Genomic DNA, 18,728 nt, shown 5'->3' with positions numbered 1-18,728 from the left:
ATGCGGTTAAATGGCAAAGAGAACTTTGTTAGAAAAATCATCATTTTTCCACGTATTAGGTTAAACATTTCAATGTGTTTCATTCTCTTAAGCCTGTGCAGAACACTAAGACATGAGTGGGGAAACTCCCCAGGTGAAACAATAACAGAAATGCAGAACCTCCATTCCCAGCTGTAAGTTATCTTCAAGAACGTAATGATTTGGCAATGTAACAAGCATACTGTCATGTGAAATACTGTAACAAATTATAAACAGCATTGTGACAGGAACTAGCAAACAGATGTTATGTTTGCCCAGGTTTGTGTTCATGGTTCCTTTGCACAAGTGATCCGTTATTAGAGGTGCTCATTGTAATACACACACGCTTTGGACAATCTGCATTAGTGTACGAAGCACTGCATGTGGTGGGTTTTAGACCCGCACACTGCTTGACTGGGTAAGTCTCTGCATGCCAGATCGTATGGTTCATTCTGACATTTACCAGTGCCAAACCACTTCCAGAAAATGGGATTTGATGGGAAGAATATGAGCAGGAACATATACAGTAGGGAATTATGTACAATGAATGTGTTTTTGCGTCTTTTAAAATTCTTTTTGGATTACTTTTCTTACCCCAAATGTCACTTATTGTTTTTTAAAAATAGATATGTTATAAACAATAACCCACTGGGTCTTGTGGTTCTTGTGAAATAAGGCACTTCCTGGGTGGTTAACTTGTGCCTCATCACCTCCCAGTGCAGTGTAGAATTCACATGGACCATAACGCATTTCATACATGCGACCATGAGCAGTGCTATAGATAAATATGCATATAAACATATAGAAGACCCCCAGAGTGTCTTTTTTTCTTTTGAGGGTTTTGTTTTCTCTCTCCTCAATCCCTAATGGTTCTTTCCTCTGAGACCCACCTTTTTATGATTTACTGCTAAATATTTCACAAACCTCGCGGTGGACATTCTTTACAAAGGGTGCTTGATCAAGTAACTACATGGATGAGCAGTTAATACCATGAACAGGAGACTTATTCACCCGGAGGGTGCTGGGAGTATAGAAAAAGCTGTCCAGTCATGGTGTGGAAGCTGATGCCCTGGTTTCTTTCAAGAACTATATGGACAAGATCTTGGGATCAATTAGCTGTTAACTACCAAACAGGCCAAATGAGCTGAATGGCTCCTTTACAGTTTGTAACTCTTCTTAAGTCTGTTAAGTAACAATTGTATTGAATTGGAAAAAATGTAATTGAATTGGTCAGATAACAGACAGTGATCTGACTCAGACTCTAACCCTAACCCCTCAGCAACAGTTCTGTTAGTGGTAGGAACTGATCTAGGACTATTCCAAACATAGCTGAAACTTGGTACACCCTGACTTTTAATCTGACTCCATTAGGAACTCAATATGACCTAAACCAATTTAAAACTGGATGGGAGATGTAGTGAGCATGCGATATAAACATAGGACAGTGCCAAGGTTTAGGAGCAACAAATTCAATAAAGAATGACTAGACATCTGGAAGTTCCCTAATTGGAGAGGATCCTTATTTGGACAAAACTGTGGCCAGCTGTACAGCTTTCACAGAAAACAATATATGCTGTGTATTGGCCTGCCATTCTGTTCAATCCTACACATTAGATGAATGTGTAGTCATGGGCATTTTTGTTCCAGATGTCTCACAAAAAAATCCCTTAGAAGGTTCCCGATAGTCAGTTTTAACCCTGGGAGATCCCGAGTTTCCTCTTTGCTAGAATATGCCTCCGAAGTGGACCGACGCTTGGGTCTCACTGGGGCTACAGACGACACACCGAGCGCAATTCTAACAGGCTGGCTCCTGTCCCAGTGGAGACGATGCCCTGCCCGTTCCCTGAGGGCTCAGCCACCACACTTTGCTTCCTCTCGGGGGAGAGGGTGAAGTGGAAAGCCCTGCAGCAGGTGCCCAGTCCTTTTCCATCTCACTCCTCCGAGACACTCCTGGCTCTCACCGCCACGCCAGCCCACCGACAGTCCAGCCTCCAGACCGCCTGGGGGGCAGGTTTGGAAAGAGAACTCTCTCAGAGACAATAATAGTAGTCGTTTAGTCTATCACACGAAGGCCTGACAGCTAATAGACAATTCAACATCACGAGTATATGGAATGAAGGCACAGACTCCCTTGGATGTCCTTAATTTGGAAATCTGATCAAGACTGTGGCATTTCACTTCTAAACGGAATCGAGGGGCAGGAGTCAGAATGACTAAACCTCCCAGTCATTCTTTCACAGCTAAATTTATTACTAATAAGTTCACCATGGTCTAACTAATAAATCAGTTTGCGATTTTTTTCTTCTTTCTCAGAGGCATGCTTTGAACATTTGCTCTGTTCTGGTCTTTAAAGATGTTTATTTTCCTTTCCCAGGCTTGTGAAAGCTGTTCAGGAATCTGACCAGAGTTTACTACTCTCATGGCAAAGGCTGCTTCAGGAGTCCTGACAATTCTTTTATTTTATTGCTTTTTGTCTTCTTGTTAGCTTTTTACAGAACATATTTCAGAACATTCAAAGCCATTGTATGTCACCAGCAGGGCCAGAGTGCAAAGCAGCTTGAATATGAGAGAAATATATAAGCTCATCAAACATTGTCAGATTGATTTATTTGTTTAGGACTGGCGGTGACAGAGGCATGCGCACAACACAAACATGGTTTCACACCGTCCCGCTGTTCAGGTAACTGTCTGTTTTTGGTTTCCTATACGATTTCAAACTCTCCTGAGGAAAGAAAGCGCTCACATCAATCACATCTGGAGCTTCTTCAACAACGTCTCTGCAACAGATGGACGGTTGTTCTAATTCCCAATCCTCTGCTACACCGATTTCCTGATGAAGCATTTCCGGCAAATCCTTGCAATTCCTTTCTCCTGCCCGCTGTCAGGCTTTGCTCTGTATCTCAATGCGCAGACCTGGTGAAATTCCTGAGCAATGGATCAGGCACAGAGAGCTGGGCGCAGTGAGGGTGACGTAGCGGTCTAGACCAGGGTCTTCTCTCAGTGCCCCCACCCAGGGCAAACAGAGTTCTCTCCCAGATTCCCGACTCCACAGCGCAGACCCCTTTTCTTGGGAATATCGGAACTCGGTAGTATGCCCCTGACTCCTGTTATTTCCTGCCCGGAAACACGGCTTCACCTGTCCGCCCCCCCAAGATCACACCACGGAGGTTTGACACCCAAAACCGCGGGTTGGTCCCGTCTGCCCCTGTGCGCCAGAAGGCCGTGTGTGAAACCCGCGGTCTCGCTGGCCTGCGTGAGGCCCAGCTGCTCGTGCCACAGTCCCACTGGTGTCTGCTACTGGGCACATCCCTGTGGCTTCTCCTCTGCCAGCTCTCCCCTTTCCTGCTACTGCTCACTTTGAGCTTTTCAGTCCAGGCAAGGCTATATTGAGTAGCACCCAACTATGGCACAGCCCCTAGCCTGCGATTCTTATTCGTATTCAATATGGCACATTTTATTTCTAAAGTGCCTTTCCAAACCCAACGAAGCTGTAGTGATGAAGATGAAAAAGAGAAAAACCATACCAAAAAAAAATGCAAAAGAACTAAAAACATAAAATGTAACATGAACTGACAGGATAAATTGTGAGGCAATCAGGCAAAGACCCTAGAGCTGTTTGGACATAGGGATTAAAGTGGGGGTAGAGCAGGAGACAAACGTTTAGATTCAGAAACGGATTAGTCTTTTTTGTGATGTGTTTTGCGGTAATCAATCTTAATTAGAACTACAGTGACGCATCTGAGGTGAAGCACAGCCAACGGCAGGCAGCGGGCTGGCGTTAAAATAAGATTTCAGTGTAGATGAGCAGCCCTTTTCCGAGCCTCTGGACTCGTAACCGTTTTAAATCCAAGTCCCGTTTGTTAAAAAAGGTTACTTCACTTCACAGGTCTATACCCGGCTGTGTAAGTGTGTAGGAATGTAAATCGCTTTGGATAAAAATGTCTGACAATAATTCATCAAAGCAAAAAAAAACAAATACAGCGAGTAAAGAGATATAAACGTTAGTGGGGAGATAGAGAAAGACAAAGGAATAAATTAACATCTCCCGTCAAAATGTTTGCCCTGAGACTAATGTGTCGGGCTGCGACATTACTCTCACGGCGCAGGGGGGCCGTGAGATCCAGGGTGCAGCTGATCTGCAGAGCAGAAACTTCGCGTCCCAGCGAGATCAAACACGCAGCCGCGCTTTTGCTGCCAGTTCAAGAGACAAAACCGCACGAAGGGCCGGGCTCCTCCGCTCTCTCTGCTCCTGAGCGCCCGTCCGGGCCTCGGTACTCCCCGGTAAACTGGCGGTGGCTCCATCAATCAAGAGCACTGGGAACAGTGATCGATTACCCCAGCCATATTTGCAGTTACCACATCCTATCTGTAAGTGTAGGGAATGCGGAAGGATAAACTTACAACGTTTGCAATAGCGGCATGTCCGCATTAGAAGGAGACGGTATCAATGTGGGGTGTATTACTTTATAAGCACCCTTCGGAGTTCAGTGGGTGTTCATTGTCGTGTTCGAGACTTTGGGTAGAGCTGACGTCTTTGAACAAAATTGCATGCAGCTGGGTGGCTAAGGATTTCTCAGCTCCTGCTGTTTCGGTTTGTTTCCACGCGAATTTTCAACGAGGAAATATGACACTTTTTTTTTTTCTTCTGAGAAAATTGCCACTCTCGATATATTTTGGTGCGAACAAAATAAGACCATTTATGAAATTACGAGTACCCCGTCTTGATTTTAAAGACAGAATACATTATTACGTACTTCTGAAGTCCCATATCAAATATTTTTACGAAGTTGGGAAATAAAGTTAGTTTTACCGAGGCGAAAAGCTTTTATCATCCATGTTACACTCCAGGAATATCTTGCTTTTGTGACAGCTGCCTGCAGTGTTTGGGCTGACGGGACACTTCAAGCGTGCGAGCTATCGAAATCAGTCTGGCATCAAGACATCACTCAGAAACAGCAGGGCTACAGCCCACTGCCTCGCTGGTTTGTTTTATTGACTAACCTTCTGCAAGGACATTCACCACTTGGACTCCTTCCTTTGACTTTTTTTTTTTATTAAAGAAAAAAATAAATATTCTTTAGATTTGTTTTTTGCCTTTGCCAGGGTCTGCCTGTGATGTTCCGGCCAGAGGAAAGCGCCTCCGAATCCGTTCCACGAAGGCCTCAGAACAACCTCTCTGTTTCGGGTGGGTGCGCTGGGCCGTGATCCAGGCAAAAGTTCTCGAAAGGAAAAGGAGTTTCATGACAGAAGCCCCTGCCAGTGAACTGACCGGGGAGGAGGTACTGGTTCCCGTGTGGCTGAAGTGGAATCGCTATTCCGAGGCTTTTGCAAAGACACGGCTGCACAGCCTACTGGGGGAGGTCGTGAGACTGAAACCGCCAGCCCTTGAGCAGACGAGCAAGGCGCGAGTCCAGCAGCCAACCGTCACACTGCGCCTCTTCTGGGGGCGCAGGGCAGAGCCCCCTTCTCTGGCCGGCACGCAACGCCGCACGCGGACTGAAGCTTCTCCGTCCTGCCCTGCGCTCCTACGCCCCTGCTCCCCACTGACCAGCAGCTGCCCGTGTCCGTCAGGGGCTGCGGGCTGCGCAGGAGGTGGGGGCAGGGAGCGTGCAGGAGCACAGGGGTCTGCGCAGGGGGGGGTCTGATCAATGACCTTGCCGCTGGCTTGACCCCAGCATCTCCAGCATCCCCGCGGTAGACAAGATTTTACTGCTGGAGTGGCTCAAGCCAACTTATAAGACGTTCCCCGGCATTTCTCGTCATTATAGACCTTAAGAACTATGCAAAAAAGCAGTTCTGAACGATTTAGGACTCTTGTAGCCTCTAGTATAAAGTGTCCCAAGGATAGCTCATCTCCACATGCAGATACCACGCATGGAGGTTCGGTGGAGGAGCATGCTGTCCTAACCAGCGCACTCCTGTTTCCCAGGGTGCATTCCAAGAGTGAGGTCTGGAGAAAAGCCCATTTGAATACTTCTATCCAGAATTATGGAATTCTAAACAATGAGGATAACAGGCAGAAGCAAAACGGGCTTTGTAAAACAAAATTAAAAGGCTGAGATGAAAGTAATGATGTGGATAGCTATAACACCTTTGTAGCTTGATCTAAACTAGGACACTTTCTACAGCACAGTGTCTCTTGTCACTGTATTGGAACATTGATCTGACTGTTTCAGGCTGTCGAATCACTTGTAGAAGAACGGATGTTTCTATACAGTCTTGCCGAGGATGCTGTTACACAGCCCAAGGATGAATGGGGTTTTGAAATGTAACAGACAAAGGGAAAAAAGCCTACATGTAAATTTGCAGGATATATGTATGGATACAGTGCCCTTCAAATGTATTCATACCCCTAATGAAAACAGAAACAAAAAGACCCCATATAGCAGAAGTGCTGACAACTGTCATTCTACGAGTGTGGCATTCTTCACTGTCCTGCAGGAAAAGAAGTCACTTCTGAGGTCAAACCACAAAATGAGGCAACTTAGACTTGCCAAATATCATTTGAATGACAACTGAACAAAATCAGCAGCCAAGACGAAATGAAAGTTGAGCTTTTTGGACATGCTCGTCAGTGTCATGTTCAGTGTATGAAAGATAAACTAGTGTTGAGAAAACTGTCAAATAGTGTTTTGCATTGTTTAGTTCTGAAGCCCTTGTCAAGATAGGTGAAATCATGAACTACAACAGGTATCAAAACATTTTGGCCAAACACCTGGTTTATTCTGCCAAGAAGCTCAATTGTGGCTGAAAGTGGACATTCCAATACAACAATGATCCCAAAACACATCCAAACTGACAATAGAATACGTAACTGCACACAGTACAGTTCTTGACCATCCATCTCAATCTCCAGACCTCAATCCAATAACAGGTAGTTAACTTCAGAAACCAAAGAGTCTGGAGGATAATTCCACATGGAGGAACATTTCTAAATCTCCCCTCTAATGGTCCTAGAACATTAAGGAACATTACAGAAAGCATCTAGTCACTGTATTCCCTGCCAAAGGAGGACTTACAAAGCACTCACCACAGGAGTGAATAAATGTGACCCCTTTCATGTCTTCTGGACATCATTCATGTCAATAATAACTCTGTGCAATACTATTAAGATTACTTTATAACATTTTTAGAGTTTTTAAGAAACATTTTCCAATCTGTAAATCTCTTTTGTTTTTTTATTGTTCCTGTTTCTCTGGGGGAATGAAGAGATTTGAGGGACACTGTATACCTTACTTTTTTCAGCCCACAGCAGCAGCATGACAGCCTTAACCAACTCTGACTGCGACACATGATTTCCACATTTCTGCGCTACAGAAAAGAACACATTCACAAGAGGGGGTAGTTTTATAAAAACTCAGCTACGTTTTGCTTTAAAGAATGTTTTGGCGGAGACAACGGAAACAAATGATGTGTTATTATTTTTTTAGAAAAAAACGTTCAGACAAAGTTGAATAGAGGGTAAAGTAAACACCTGTAGATGAATTGGCAGGGATGACAGCAGAGTCTCCTGTGAGCCTCAGCCACCCACAGTCTGTGACTGAGGAGCTGCAGTGCTCCAGTTGTGCACTGCAACCCCTGTTTTCTCTGTGGAACAGAGCACTGATAAGATCCAGGGGAAGAATTGTTCAGTGCCGACAAGTAACAAAGTCCCACATTGTTTCTGGAGTGTGAAGTCTGAAGTGCCATGGGCTTGTGAGTACTTGCTAAACAGGCTGTCTTTTAATGCAGAACGTGAAGCGTCGTGTTTAGTTTATATAGCAGCGTTCAGTCCTACAAATGCTCTTTACCGATCAAATGATCAAGTACAGCTCTAAAAAATAAAGACGCGTTTTGTGAATTAAGAATCCTTGAAATTGAAACTGGAGGATTCGTGCCCAGCATGGGTTTAGGCACAACCCTTTATTCGGACTCGCTAAACACAGATCACATGGATCACATCAGACTGAAGACAGCGTGTTCATTCTGACGCTCTGGATCGCTTCCAATCTCGGCACTGTCTCCTCATTAAAAACCACACCGATTCACAAACCAAATTAATGCCCAATTTCCTCTACTTGTTGCCCTGCTGCCAATGTAAATTAGATTTCAAGTGGTCCTTAGCAATTAAATTAAAGGCTGAATTAGGTTTAGGCATCTGCAGAATTAGTTCTCTCTTGTAGGGCATAGAATCTCAGCTCATGGCTTCAAATACATTTTCATTCTCGATCAATCGCATGAGAAACACTGCTGCTCAATCTTTCTTGCTGCCTTTAACAATTTCACATTCCTGTTAGAGTCACTGTAGGGCAATTAATTAGAGCAAAACATGAGTTCTCTATTTTCCTTTGTTGAAATGCATTTGGACACATCTCCCCACTCCAGGTGGTCCAGGAATTAGTTATCCTCGCAGACCAGGCTACAATGCCTGCTGCAATATTATTACCCAACAGTCCCCAGATTTGAGATGGCAATTAGCACTGCTGCTTCACAGCTCTTGGACCGTGGGTTGGAGTTCAGCCTAGGCAGCCTTCTGTCTGGAGTCTATATGATCTACCCATGACCATGTGGGTTCTCCAGAGATGTGCTGGTTATGCTAATTAGTGTCTCCACATTTGCAATTAACTGTATTCGTGTCATAGCTTAAATGCCACCCTGTCCCCCATGCTTTCATGGGAAGGATCCACTTCTGATACGGTATGATGTCTGTTTGGTCTTGTTTCTTTCTGTGTGTCCGCTGGGGGCTCTGCTGCCGACATCAGTGAAGAACTGCAGGTTCTGCAACAGACTTTAGGTATGGTGAGGCCTTCTGGAATACTCTGCCTCAGACATGTTCACGTTTACAGGGAGAGGACTCCCGCTGAACACCAGTCTGGCTCATTCTGGGATAGACAAGCCCAGGAACCTGCTGCAAAGTGTTGCCATGAAACTTAAAGCAAAAGCTTTTATATTAAATTAAATGTACGTGCCTCTAAACTGTGTAACTCGCAGACATTCAAGACTTTCGGGCTCATTAGTAAGTCCTGCAGCCTGTTAAACGTTTCCCCAACACTTCAGGATTTCAGGGTGCATACACAAGCTGTATAAACATTCCTCAACTGTCTTTTTTATTCTAAGCTGCTATTCTAAATTAGTCATTTATTTTTTTACCTACGTCTCTACTTAAAATCTCCATTATGTAACCTTGTAGGTCATAAAATAATATTTAAATAATAATGAATAATTCCTTACACTTACATAGTGCTTTTCTGGACACTCCACTCAAATCGCTTTACAGATATGTAAAATGTAAAATTTCTTAAACTAAGACGGAGAACAAAACAGATTTTGGCATTATGGAGAGTGTCCTGAGAAGCTATTGGGATTTACTGTGTGCAAACACGAACAAATATTGAAAGTCCTCGTCTTCATTTTCAGTTCAATCACTACAGGCGAAGTGCTAAGTTAGTGAAACTTTTTCCTTTCTTTAAAAAAAAAAACTGAACGTTTCCTTCAAACCCCTAGCAATAGCATGACGACTGAATATTTTTGAAAAAAACTGTTTGCAATTCATGGGAAGTGGTAATGAATACTTTTCACGATACGCACCAGCCAAAGATTCTGACCGGCCGTGAGAATCCTTCACCCCTCATTGGTTACGCTGGGCATCCGAGTGCTGCTCGGAGTGACTCTAGAAACCAAGTTATTAACCACGAATGGTTCGCTGCTGATAACATTAACAGACTACCGATATTCTAATGGCTCAGCCTGCTTCCCACGGTGCTTTTAGAAGCTGAATTCTGCATACCTTTAAATGCCTCATTTGGCATTCCAGTCTGTGATTCAAGCCCTCTCTGTAGGGAATCCAATTTGTTTTTACATGACCAGTGCACTTTAATTTATTAGATTAACTGTACATCTACAGCCAATCAATTAACCATTAATCGAAACACGTACAGTAGGTAAGAGCTCCGCACATCTGTGCCGCCTCTCCCCAGCCCGCCCAGGTGCTTGAACAAGAGCGGCAACTCCTCTTGTGTTTCAGCGTTTGCTTTGTGTTTCCCGCACGACAGGCGGAAGAAGCCCTTGTTTGCTGTACGAGAGATGTGCTGGCATGGCCAGCGGGGAAGGTTGCGATGAAATGACCTTCAGCTGGGTCGATCAACAGACCCAGTTTTACAGAGGTGTCTGGAGGTAAGCGGGGCAGTTTTAGCAAGCAATGATGTAGGTTACGGACTTTTTCCCCCCCTTTAAATCTAAAGTTTGGAGGATCTCGAAAGACTTGGTGCTGCTAATCAGATAACCACCCTCACGCCTGGAGGCATCCAAGGGTGGAGTCTCCATGGATACCCCCCACAGCACAAACATAGACTAGGCTGCCTTGGCGTTTTATTGGCCCTCAGAGGTAGAATGTTAATTAAAAGATCATTTCTACACGGTTAACCACTGTTATTACTCCCAGCAGACAGAAAACAATATTCCCGAAGGAGCAAACAACTGGATTGAAAGGACATGGAAGTCATCACGACTCCTGCTAATACTAATAATGAGACTACTTAGAAATGCGATTTGGATCATAAGTTTTGATACAACAGTAATATAAAATACATGACACAATTGTCGTCTTTAGCACTGAAACTGGCTGGTATGTTGACGTTTTAGAAGTCTAAGGATACAGGACAAATAGTAGTTTTGTGGTTTTTGATCGTCCAGCGAATAAGATCTTGTATATATCAAGCATCGTGTGGAGACATGGTAGGATCTCTGGGATCGCGGCTACAAAAGTACAACTTCCAATGCCGAGTGGCAAGTTGTTGATACACTGCTGTCGTAGTTTAAACAAGGAGGTATTTTGGGACTTTTCCGTAAAATATCAAGCTGGAAAAGTGTAACTCCACGCCATACTCTATAACTGTTAAGTGACTGGATAAAAGCGTCGGCCGTCTAAATTAATAATGCTCGAGTACTCGAAGTCCGTATTCTTTAAGAGTTTCTCAAAAGTTGGTTAGCCCCTAAGACAGTGTATCAGGACAGCGCAAGGCACTCACTTGATCCGTCCAGCGACCTTCCAAAACAGGTGCCAAAGGGAAAAGCCCTACTTTGCGACACGGACAACCGCGAAAACAAACCGATCACCCCATTCATCGGGACCTAAGGTGCGTTCTCACAGCAGACAAAGCAGACATAAGAAGGGAGAGTTTGCACAGCTCACTTTATAGAGATGCGCGTGTTCCTCTCCTGGGAAAAGTCAACAGGATTTTGCCCACACACATGACGCCCGAGCCCGTTTCTCCTGCCGGCGTGCACACACTACTTACAGCCTCTCTGCATTCCTGGGAATTCCCTTCGGCACTGTCCTGAATCCCTGCCCGTGGCAATCCACATGAGATCCGGAGCAACTGCATTTGTGAGGGCATCCATTCACGGTCAAAAAGCACAGCAATCCGCAAATTAGAGCCAAAATCCTCCGGGAGCTCTGTGCTCCCCGGTCTGAGCGCAGCATCGTATCCGCCTCGGCTGCAAGCAGCCTTGCCTTCAGCCTATGCAATTCGCGAAAAGAAGTTTAAAACAAAACAAAACAAAAAATCCAGACAGTGCTCAGCTTTCTGTTATAATCCCCCTCAGATGGGATTTCAAGACGGACCAGAAGGAAGGTGTAGATCAGGTCTAGGAGGTTTGACTTCTTCTGGGGTCGGCTGGATAGTTGCGCTCAGAGAACCCCTCGGTTTGGGGGGCGTTTTAATACCATTGAGACGGACAAACTGGGGAGAAAGAGAGTGAGAGGGACAGAAAGTGACCAGGAACAAAGTTTTGTCTTTTCATGAGGAGCAAGCCAATAACAGGACGAAAATCATCGGAACGAAGATGAGCCACCCATCACCCCTTTTCACCCGCAATGCGCCCCCTTTTTTTCCCCTCGCGTTCTGTGGCGAGGCAACTCGAAGCTTGTGTGTGTGGGGGGTAGGGGAAGCTGATTTCACAGTTAAAAAGTTTCCCAGTGTGGCTCTTTCCGCGCAGTCCTGAAGCGAAGCCCGGCCAGCGTGAATCCTGAAGCAGTGCTCCCATTGACAGTAACACCGTGTAAGGGCTGAAGGCTGAAAGAATCCAGATACCTTATCACCAGCCCCCAAATCTCTCCGTCCCCGGCTCCTACTGGCTACTCGGCTGATGATGTCACTACATTTTTAGGAGTAGGGTTTCTACTGTGCGCACGGAGGTGCGCGGCGCTTTGACAGCTCTTAAGCGTTAATATTATTACAGAGGGAAACGCATGGAAATCAGAAGCCATCGTCAGACACGATGGTTCATTCCAAACGTGTGCAGGGAGGCGATAAGGGGGCGCGACACGTCCCGTATGACTCCAGCAGCACGGGTTTTCTCCGCCGCGCGAGTGGAGAGGCGCTTGCGTTCGGCGATCTCGCTTCTGAACGCGGCTAGGATCATGCTGACGCTAACGAGAGCTAGCAAATGCAGACGTACTTAATGCGGTTTGAAAAGGTTTGAATACTGCAAATCAAAAACAAGTGAATGAATACTCAGCTTTGACGCGCTTAGCGCGGCCAGCAGAGTAAGTAAGGCTTTAATCTCAGAAGTTGCACAGTGAAGATGTAGGAGTCAGAGGACACTACAGGTGACTGTTTAAAACGGAGAACAGGGGGCACTTGATTCTCCAAAACGTCGTGGGCATCTGGAGCAAAGTGCCCGGCCATGTTGTTTGAAGTCAATACTCTGGAGAACAGCTGGATGAGTTCTTGGGAGATTCTAGCTACAAACTACCAAACGGGCTAGACGGGGCTCCTTTGAAACCCTTCTTATTCGATTATATTCCGTGTTGTTTGTCTGGAAAGTGTCTCCTGTCTAAACCCTAACCCCCCCCCCCCCCAGTTATTCCCGGCTGGACGTGAAAGAAAAGGGCAAATATTAGCACTTTCAGCTCCACGCGTGAAGCAGTTCTCCCCTGTAATCCTTTGGCAAACAAACACGTTCCTACCGCCTGTGATCAATTATTAACCAGAAAACCCCTACATTATTAATAACCACAAACGAGCTATAATCGTTTCAACGCCACTCTGTTTTCGCCGGCAAGTCAACACGTTCAAATCGCACCTTGACTGGAAAAACGAAATGACAGCCTAAACTACTGCATGATAAACTCGTAAAAGTCCCAAACTGATCGGCCAAGGACAGGGGGACAGATAGCCTCTAGCCCCGGGTCTGCGCTCACCAACACCTGGACACATCGCATCATCAGACGGAACTCACCATGGCAACAGACCGTGACCGTAACCTGACGTTAGAAATGCTGGTCATCGAGCGCGCGAAGCCATAATGGAAAAAAAAAGTTGGTCTCGCTTATTAACAAACAGAACCCACTATGACGCACATAAATGATATATTCAGGGAGAAATGTTTTAAAGTTGTGGATTTAATTTTATTATATGTACCATTTCCTAAAAAATAACAGGTACACTCACTTATTTTCTGCGGGGGTGCACAGACGTCAGTTCAGACTGCTGCCAACGTGTCTCGTGGTGTTATCCCTCGGCTGGAGGCTGTGAAGCTGCAATGCGAACTACCACGCCATTGTGCAACCCACGCACAACTTAAATATCCGAAAATAACGATGAAATCTAATAATAATAATACATCACGAGGATGGCCGAGCTGTCTGAGGCACTGCGTTCAGGTCGCAGTCTCCTCGGCACAAGTGGGTTCGTATCCCACTCCTGATTAGAAGGGCGGAGCGCTGGATCTGTGGCTAAGGATCTGCACCTGTGGCTGGAAGGTTGCCGGTTCATATCCTGCAGCCGGCAGAGGAATCCTACTCTATTGGGCCCCTGAGCAAGGCCCTTAACCCCCTAACTGTTTGAGGGGCGCCGTATAAATGGCTGACCCTGCGCTCTGACCCCCAGCTTCTCTCCCTGTCTGTGTGTCATGGAGAGCAAGCTGGGGTCTGCGAAAAGACAAATTCCTTATGTAAGAAACTGTGTATGCCCAATAAAAAGTTTAAAAAATGCATCTTTGAAACAGCTTTATTTTTTAACTATGCGGTGTCTTGAATCTGTCTTGTATCCAGACAGATTTAATAATGCAATTTTGTTTCTGACGCACTGAATTTTTACTAATTTTTGGCTGGGCCTGTTGTGAAACATCAATTTACTGCATGTTTCGTAAACTGCAGGGATGCGCTGTATCCGTAACACATTGAAGCCGTAAATGAAAAATATGTTTTATTAACTTTTAGGTCAGAAATATTTGCGCTTTACTGAATTATATTTGTCACTTCAATTTCCGGAATAGCAGATGGTGTTGATCAGCAATAATTTCCAGATAAATCATCTACAACTTGAAGATGTTATTAATATTCTTGGGAAAAGACGAGCGCCCTCAACGCAACCGGCTCGAGCGAGCTGTTGAACTTTTTGCAGTCGTGCTGCCCTCTGCTGGGACAATCCACACGGAAAATCGGAAAATAAACAAACTTACAACCCTGATCTTCGAGCTCGGGACTGAAGCGCGGCCAGGAGGCGCAAGCGAAGAGAGGAATAAGCCGGAACGCCTGGGCTAAAACGCCTGTTCCTTCGATCAGCGCCAAGAAACGGGACCCTGGTGCGTCGTTTCATCAGAGGAACCGCATAACCCTCCGCACAGGGTACTCTCTCGACATCCTGGGGCACTGGCGCGGAAAGTGTGTTCCGGGGGGGCAAGAACGCCCCCTACCGGTGTGGCACCAGCGGCACTTGCAGCAGACTGGTTTTCTGTGGAGGCCTGTCGACCCAGGACTGTCCAGGTTAGGGACAGCAGACAAATCGAATCCACACACGAGGGAGTATGTCGTTTCAAATGATGATTTAAAATTTCCCAGAAATGTTAAATAACATGCGTGAGGTGGGACTGATTATTTTTTAAATTATTTGTCGAATTAAATTAAAAATAACGAATCTGGCCGTTTCAGAACATAAAATGCGGAATGCTTCACAATTCGGTGACACTACCATCCCGAAAATGAATAATACATACCACGAGTGGGCCGTGGTTCCTGTAGCTTTCAGAAATATTTTGCTGGTTTTATAAGCATAAGAAGTGAAAGGGATAGGATTTCTAAGTGATACACATAAGAAAAGTATTTACATGCATTTACATATATACAGATGGAAAAAAGAAACCAAAAAAAAAAAACCAGCTGATGCTGCAAGGAGAATAACTGTCAGAAAGTGGAGAATTACTGTGGAACTAAAAGGTAATTTGAGGTTGCCCAGTTTTCCAAAAGCCCTTTGATAAAATAAATAACATTCTCATCTGACATCATGCAAATATTAGCACATTTTCAGAGTGCCATGGAGCTTACAAGACACCTGACACCTTTAATTTATTTCACTCTTGTGAAATTTTGGTGTCCAGCAATGAGGAGAGGTGAGGGATACAAGTCAATTTCAAGATTTAGAAAGTAAAACCGTGATGATCAGAGAAAAACACCACAAGGAGAAAAGGCTCAGCTAAAAACAAAGTTTTTTAAATCTCTTGTTAAAGAAAATGTTTTCTCATGATGTAAACTTTTCAAGGCAACATACAGGTATTGTTTGTTAAATAAAATTAAAATTAATTCAGAATCTGTAGCATTTCTAGTTGTGAGTGTATTACTTCTAAATGGGACTTGTTTATCTGTTTCAATGTTCAATGCATTTCTCTGCAGGGCCAAAGGGAATGTTTCTAATTAAATGCTACCAACAGAACAATTTAGAATTTGAGTTGTAATATGTCATTATCCAACAGACGAATAAGGAAGAAAGTGATATTTCTAGACAGGGGTTCTAAATTAACACAATTACTTAACATCTCTTCAGATCTGTGTAATGAACTAAAACTTGAGAAGCATGTTAAGCTCTTTTCAATGTGAGGGATGTTTGAGTCTCATTACTCAGAATAGTTCCTTCTGTTGTACAAAGAAGGCTGCATGTTCCCACCTGCTGTAGTGTGCCATTAATCTCTATGAGGAGACAGAAAAACACATTACTGTATGGACTTAAAAAAGGTTCCCAGCCCAGGTAGAGGGTCAAGTAGATTCTTGTAGGAGAAATAGGATAGGTCAGTATGGTCAGTGCCCCTAATCGCTTGAGAATGAATAGTGTGTTTGGGTTGTGAAAGAGAATGTGACAGAGATGACTGCCTGTGTTAACTCAGCTTCTGGAGTGTCCTGGGTCACCTGTTCCGAGTCACCTGTGAATGAGCAATGAAATATGAGCCAGAGCACACATGTGGAAGCTATGCAGCGGTGCCTTTTAAACTGAGAACAGGAGGCACTTCTTTACGCAAAGGGTTGCCGAAGCATGGAACAAGCAACCCAGCCATGCTGTCGAAGTTGGTTCTTTCACTTTGACTGGATTCTTTCAAGATAATATGCTTGGATCAACTAGCTATTAACTGCAAATGAGCTAGATGGGCAGAAAGACCTCCTCTCATTTGTAATCTTTCTTGTGTTCCTGTGCCTACTATGCAGAGACACTTCAAGTGCTTCCACAGAGGAGTGAGTCAACAGTATCTAGGGAAACTTGGCACTGGAAAACCACACTGGAGTTCCATCCAGAAACTGCAGAGGGGCAGCCAAAGACCTGTCTGAGGAAAAGAGCCATTAGTATGCTATTATACATGAGAGCCTTTTTTAATGGAGTGCTGTAACATAAAGAGAAATCCAAACTTTCCACGAATTACGTCAATATATCTGCCTGTGTTACTGCACTGCTTGAAAGAACTGAGGGCAGTAGAGAGGATATAGAATTACAATTGTCGTCCTCTTTATTTATATTTCATTTCTTCATCAGTTTGTCCATCTGTCTTTCTGATCTGTGGTTTTGTGAAACGGGATGAAATGAGGAGACCGTTTCATTCTTAATATCTAGATGGCTGCTTTTACAAACCTCACAAATACCCCAAAGAACATCTGGAAATGAACAAAGTATCAGGTCAAATTGATGACTTGTGAAAAGTGTTTGTACTTTTTCTATAGCAACATTTTAAAAATTCTAAAAGTTAATAAAGAGACTTCCAATTCTGTAATACCACACAAAAACTAGTGCTAACAACATTTGTCAACTCAGAATTGAATTCTACTAATGGTTTCCCCATTAGTTACCAGAGGATTAAATTTAGATGAAAACTAGCAGGGCCAGAAAAGGAAAAGGTCTCTGTCTCTTTCAGGCTCTCTCTTCTGGGCTGTGAGGGGAGATTACATTGTTGTCTGGCGGCCCTGTGTGTTGACAGTGGGTGCACCCCTGCTCAGCGGGTGTGTTTGTCTGAGGGTGTCAGTGTTTAACGATCTCGCCTGCCTTGCCCCATCGCTGTGACCCCTTGAAAGGAGAGAGTTGGGCTTCTGCTTCCTGTGTGAGAAGTAGCAGCTCCTGTCAGGGCTGACCTCACAGCTGGGTGACAAGGGGGGAGAGCACTGGGCCGTGTGGGCCGGAGGACTTGAAAAGAAAAACGATGGGGAACAGATTAAGAATACACATTGATCCCAGATAACAGAGACACACCATCCAGAGGGCACAAATAGAAACTACAGGGAAGGACATTTATAAGTGAGACCATGAGGCACATCTTTACCCAAAGAGATGTGGAAGCATGGAACAAGTTACTCAGCCGTGTTTTTGAAACGGCTGCCCTGGTTTCTTTCAAGAAACGGTTGGATGAGATCCTAGGTTTCATTCGTCACTAAGTGCCAAACAGGCTGGATGCGCCAAGTGGCCTGATCTGCCTTGTAATCTTTCTTATGTTGGCATGTTTTGTGTTCCAGATGAAAGGGGAGGATCAGAGAAGCGTTTGTAAGGAAATGCTCCGTTCAGGAGCTGAGTGTTTATTCCCATGGTGTGGGGTCCCCGGCAGCGGAGCTCCAGCACAGCTCCGGGCCGGCCGTGTCAGGGGGAGCGGCACCCCAGCACGCGACCCGCCCCTCTCCCCCTGGCCTCTCGCGCGCCCTCAGGTGTAACAGCCCCCGTGCCTGACAGCTGTGGAACCTGCAGCCACGCAGCCGAGGCCTGAAGGGGCACCGCGGTGAGGTTCCGCGCTGCCTTTCGCGGTGTGGCTGCTAGGACGTCCCGTGAAGGAGGGAGTCTGGGTGCTCCTCGCCGGGGCTTCGCCGTGGTCGAGTCGCGGGTCCAGGAAATGTGCACAGCCCCGCGAGCCATCACTGCTTATAGACAGCCTGGAGCGGTCTGACTCCAAAGGCTCACCTTTGACCTCTCTCTGATGTCTTAGTGCTTGCCTGTTTGATCTCCCCACTGGCATGTCTACAAGATTAGAACAACCTTATTATTGCAGATTTCGCCATGTTTCATACTACCCTGCCCAAGAGTGTTTAAAGAACTGTTAATCACATACAGCGTAATGGATGGGCTTTTCTTGTGTCCTTTGACATGCAGGTTTTTTAAATTGAGCAACAACACGGCTTAATAAATCTCAATGCTGTGGCCTGCCACAGCAGAACAACGGTATGGGATTGTTTCTACTGCACCTCTTGAACTCCTCCCTGGGATAAACACCAGCCTCAGTGCCCCCGCCATGCAGTAGCTGTGTCACTGCTGTGTCACGCCTGCTCTGTTTGGTGCTGGGTGCTTTACGTATTGCCCCTGCTGTTCAGTGTGTGGCACATTCGCCAGGAGGATGAAGCTCAGTGTCCGGATCTCTCCTGGTATTAGCGGTGAGCAGGGAGTCTCACCCCCGCCTGCTGCAGTGGTGCAGGGGGGCGAGTGCGCTGTGGC

The 18,728-nt window shown here is 45.3% G+C and overlaps 1 protein-coding gene across 2 annotated transcripts in view; it reads right to left on the bottom strand.

The window, feature by feature from the left end:
* slit3 (slit homolog 3 (Drosophila)) overlaps window positions 1–12,128 on the bottom strand; it is a 181,783-nt gene extending 169,655 nt beyond the window's left edge. The window contains exon 1 of one of the 2 annotated variants that reach the window (XM_088604744.1): window positions 11,295–12,128. In XM_088604744.1, coding sequence (XP_088460870.1) covers window positions 11,295–11,479 — 185 coding nt within the window. In that variant the 5' untranslated portion in view covers window positions 11,480–12,128. The remainder of the gene's footprint in view (window positions 1–11,294) is intronic. The other variant, XM_088604745.1, reaches the window with a different exon arrangement.
* Window positions 12,129–18,728: the final 6,600 nt, after the last annotated feature.

Source organism: Lepisosteus platostomus, chromosome 13 (assembly GCF_059453375.1).
Source record: "Lepisosteus platostomus isolate fLepPlt1 chromosome 13, fLepPlt1.hap1, whole genome shotgun sequence".
Classification (NCBI taxonomy): domain Eukaryota; kingdom Metazoa; phylum Chordata; class Actinopteri; order Semionotiformes; family Lepisosteidae; genus Lepisosteus; species Lepisosteus platostomus.
The sequence above is the reverse complement of the archived record's forward strand: the minus strand, read 5'-3'. Positions and strand labels throughout refer to the sequence as shown.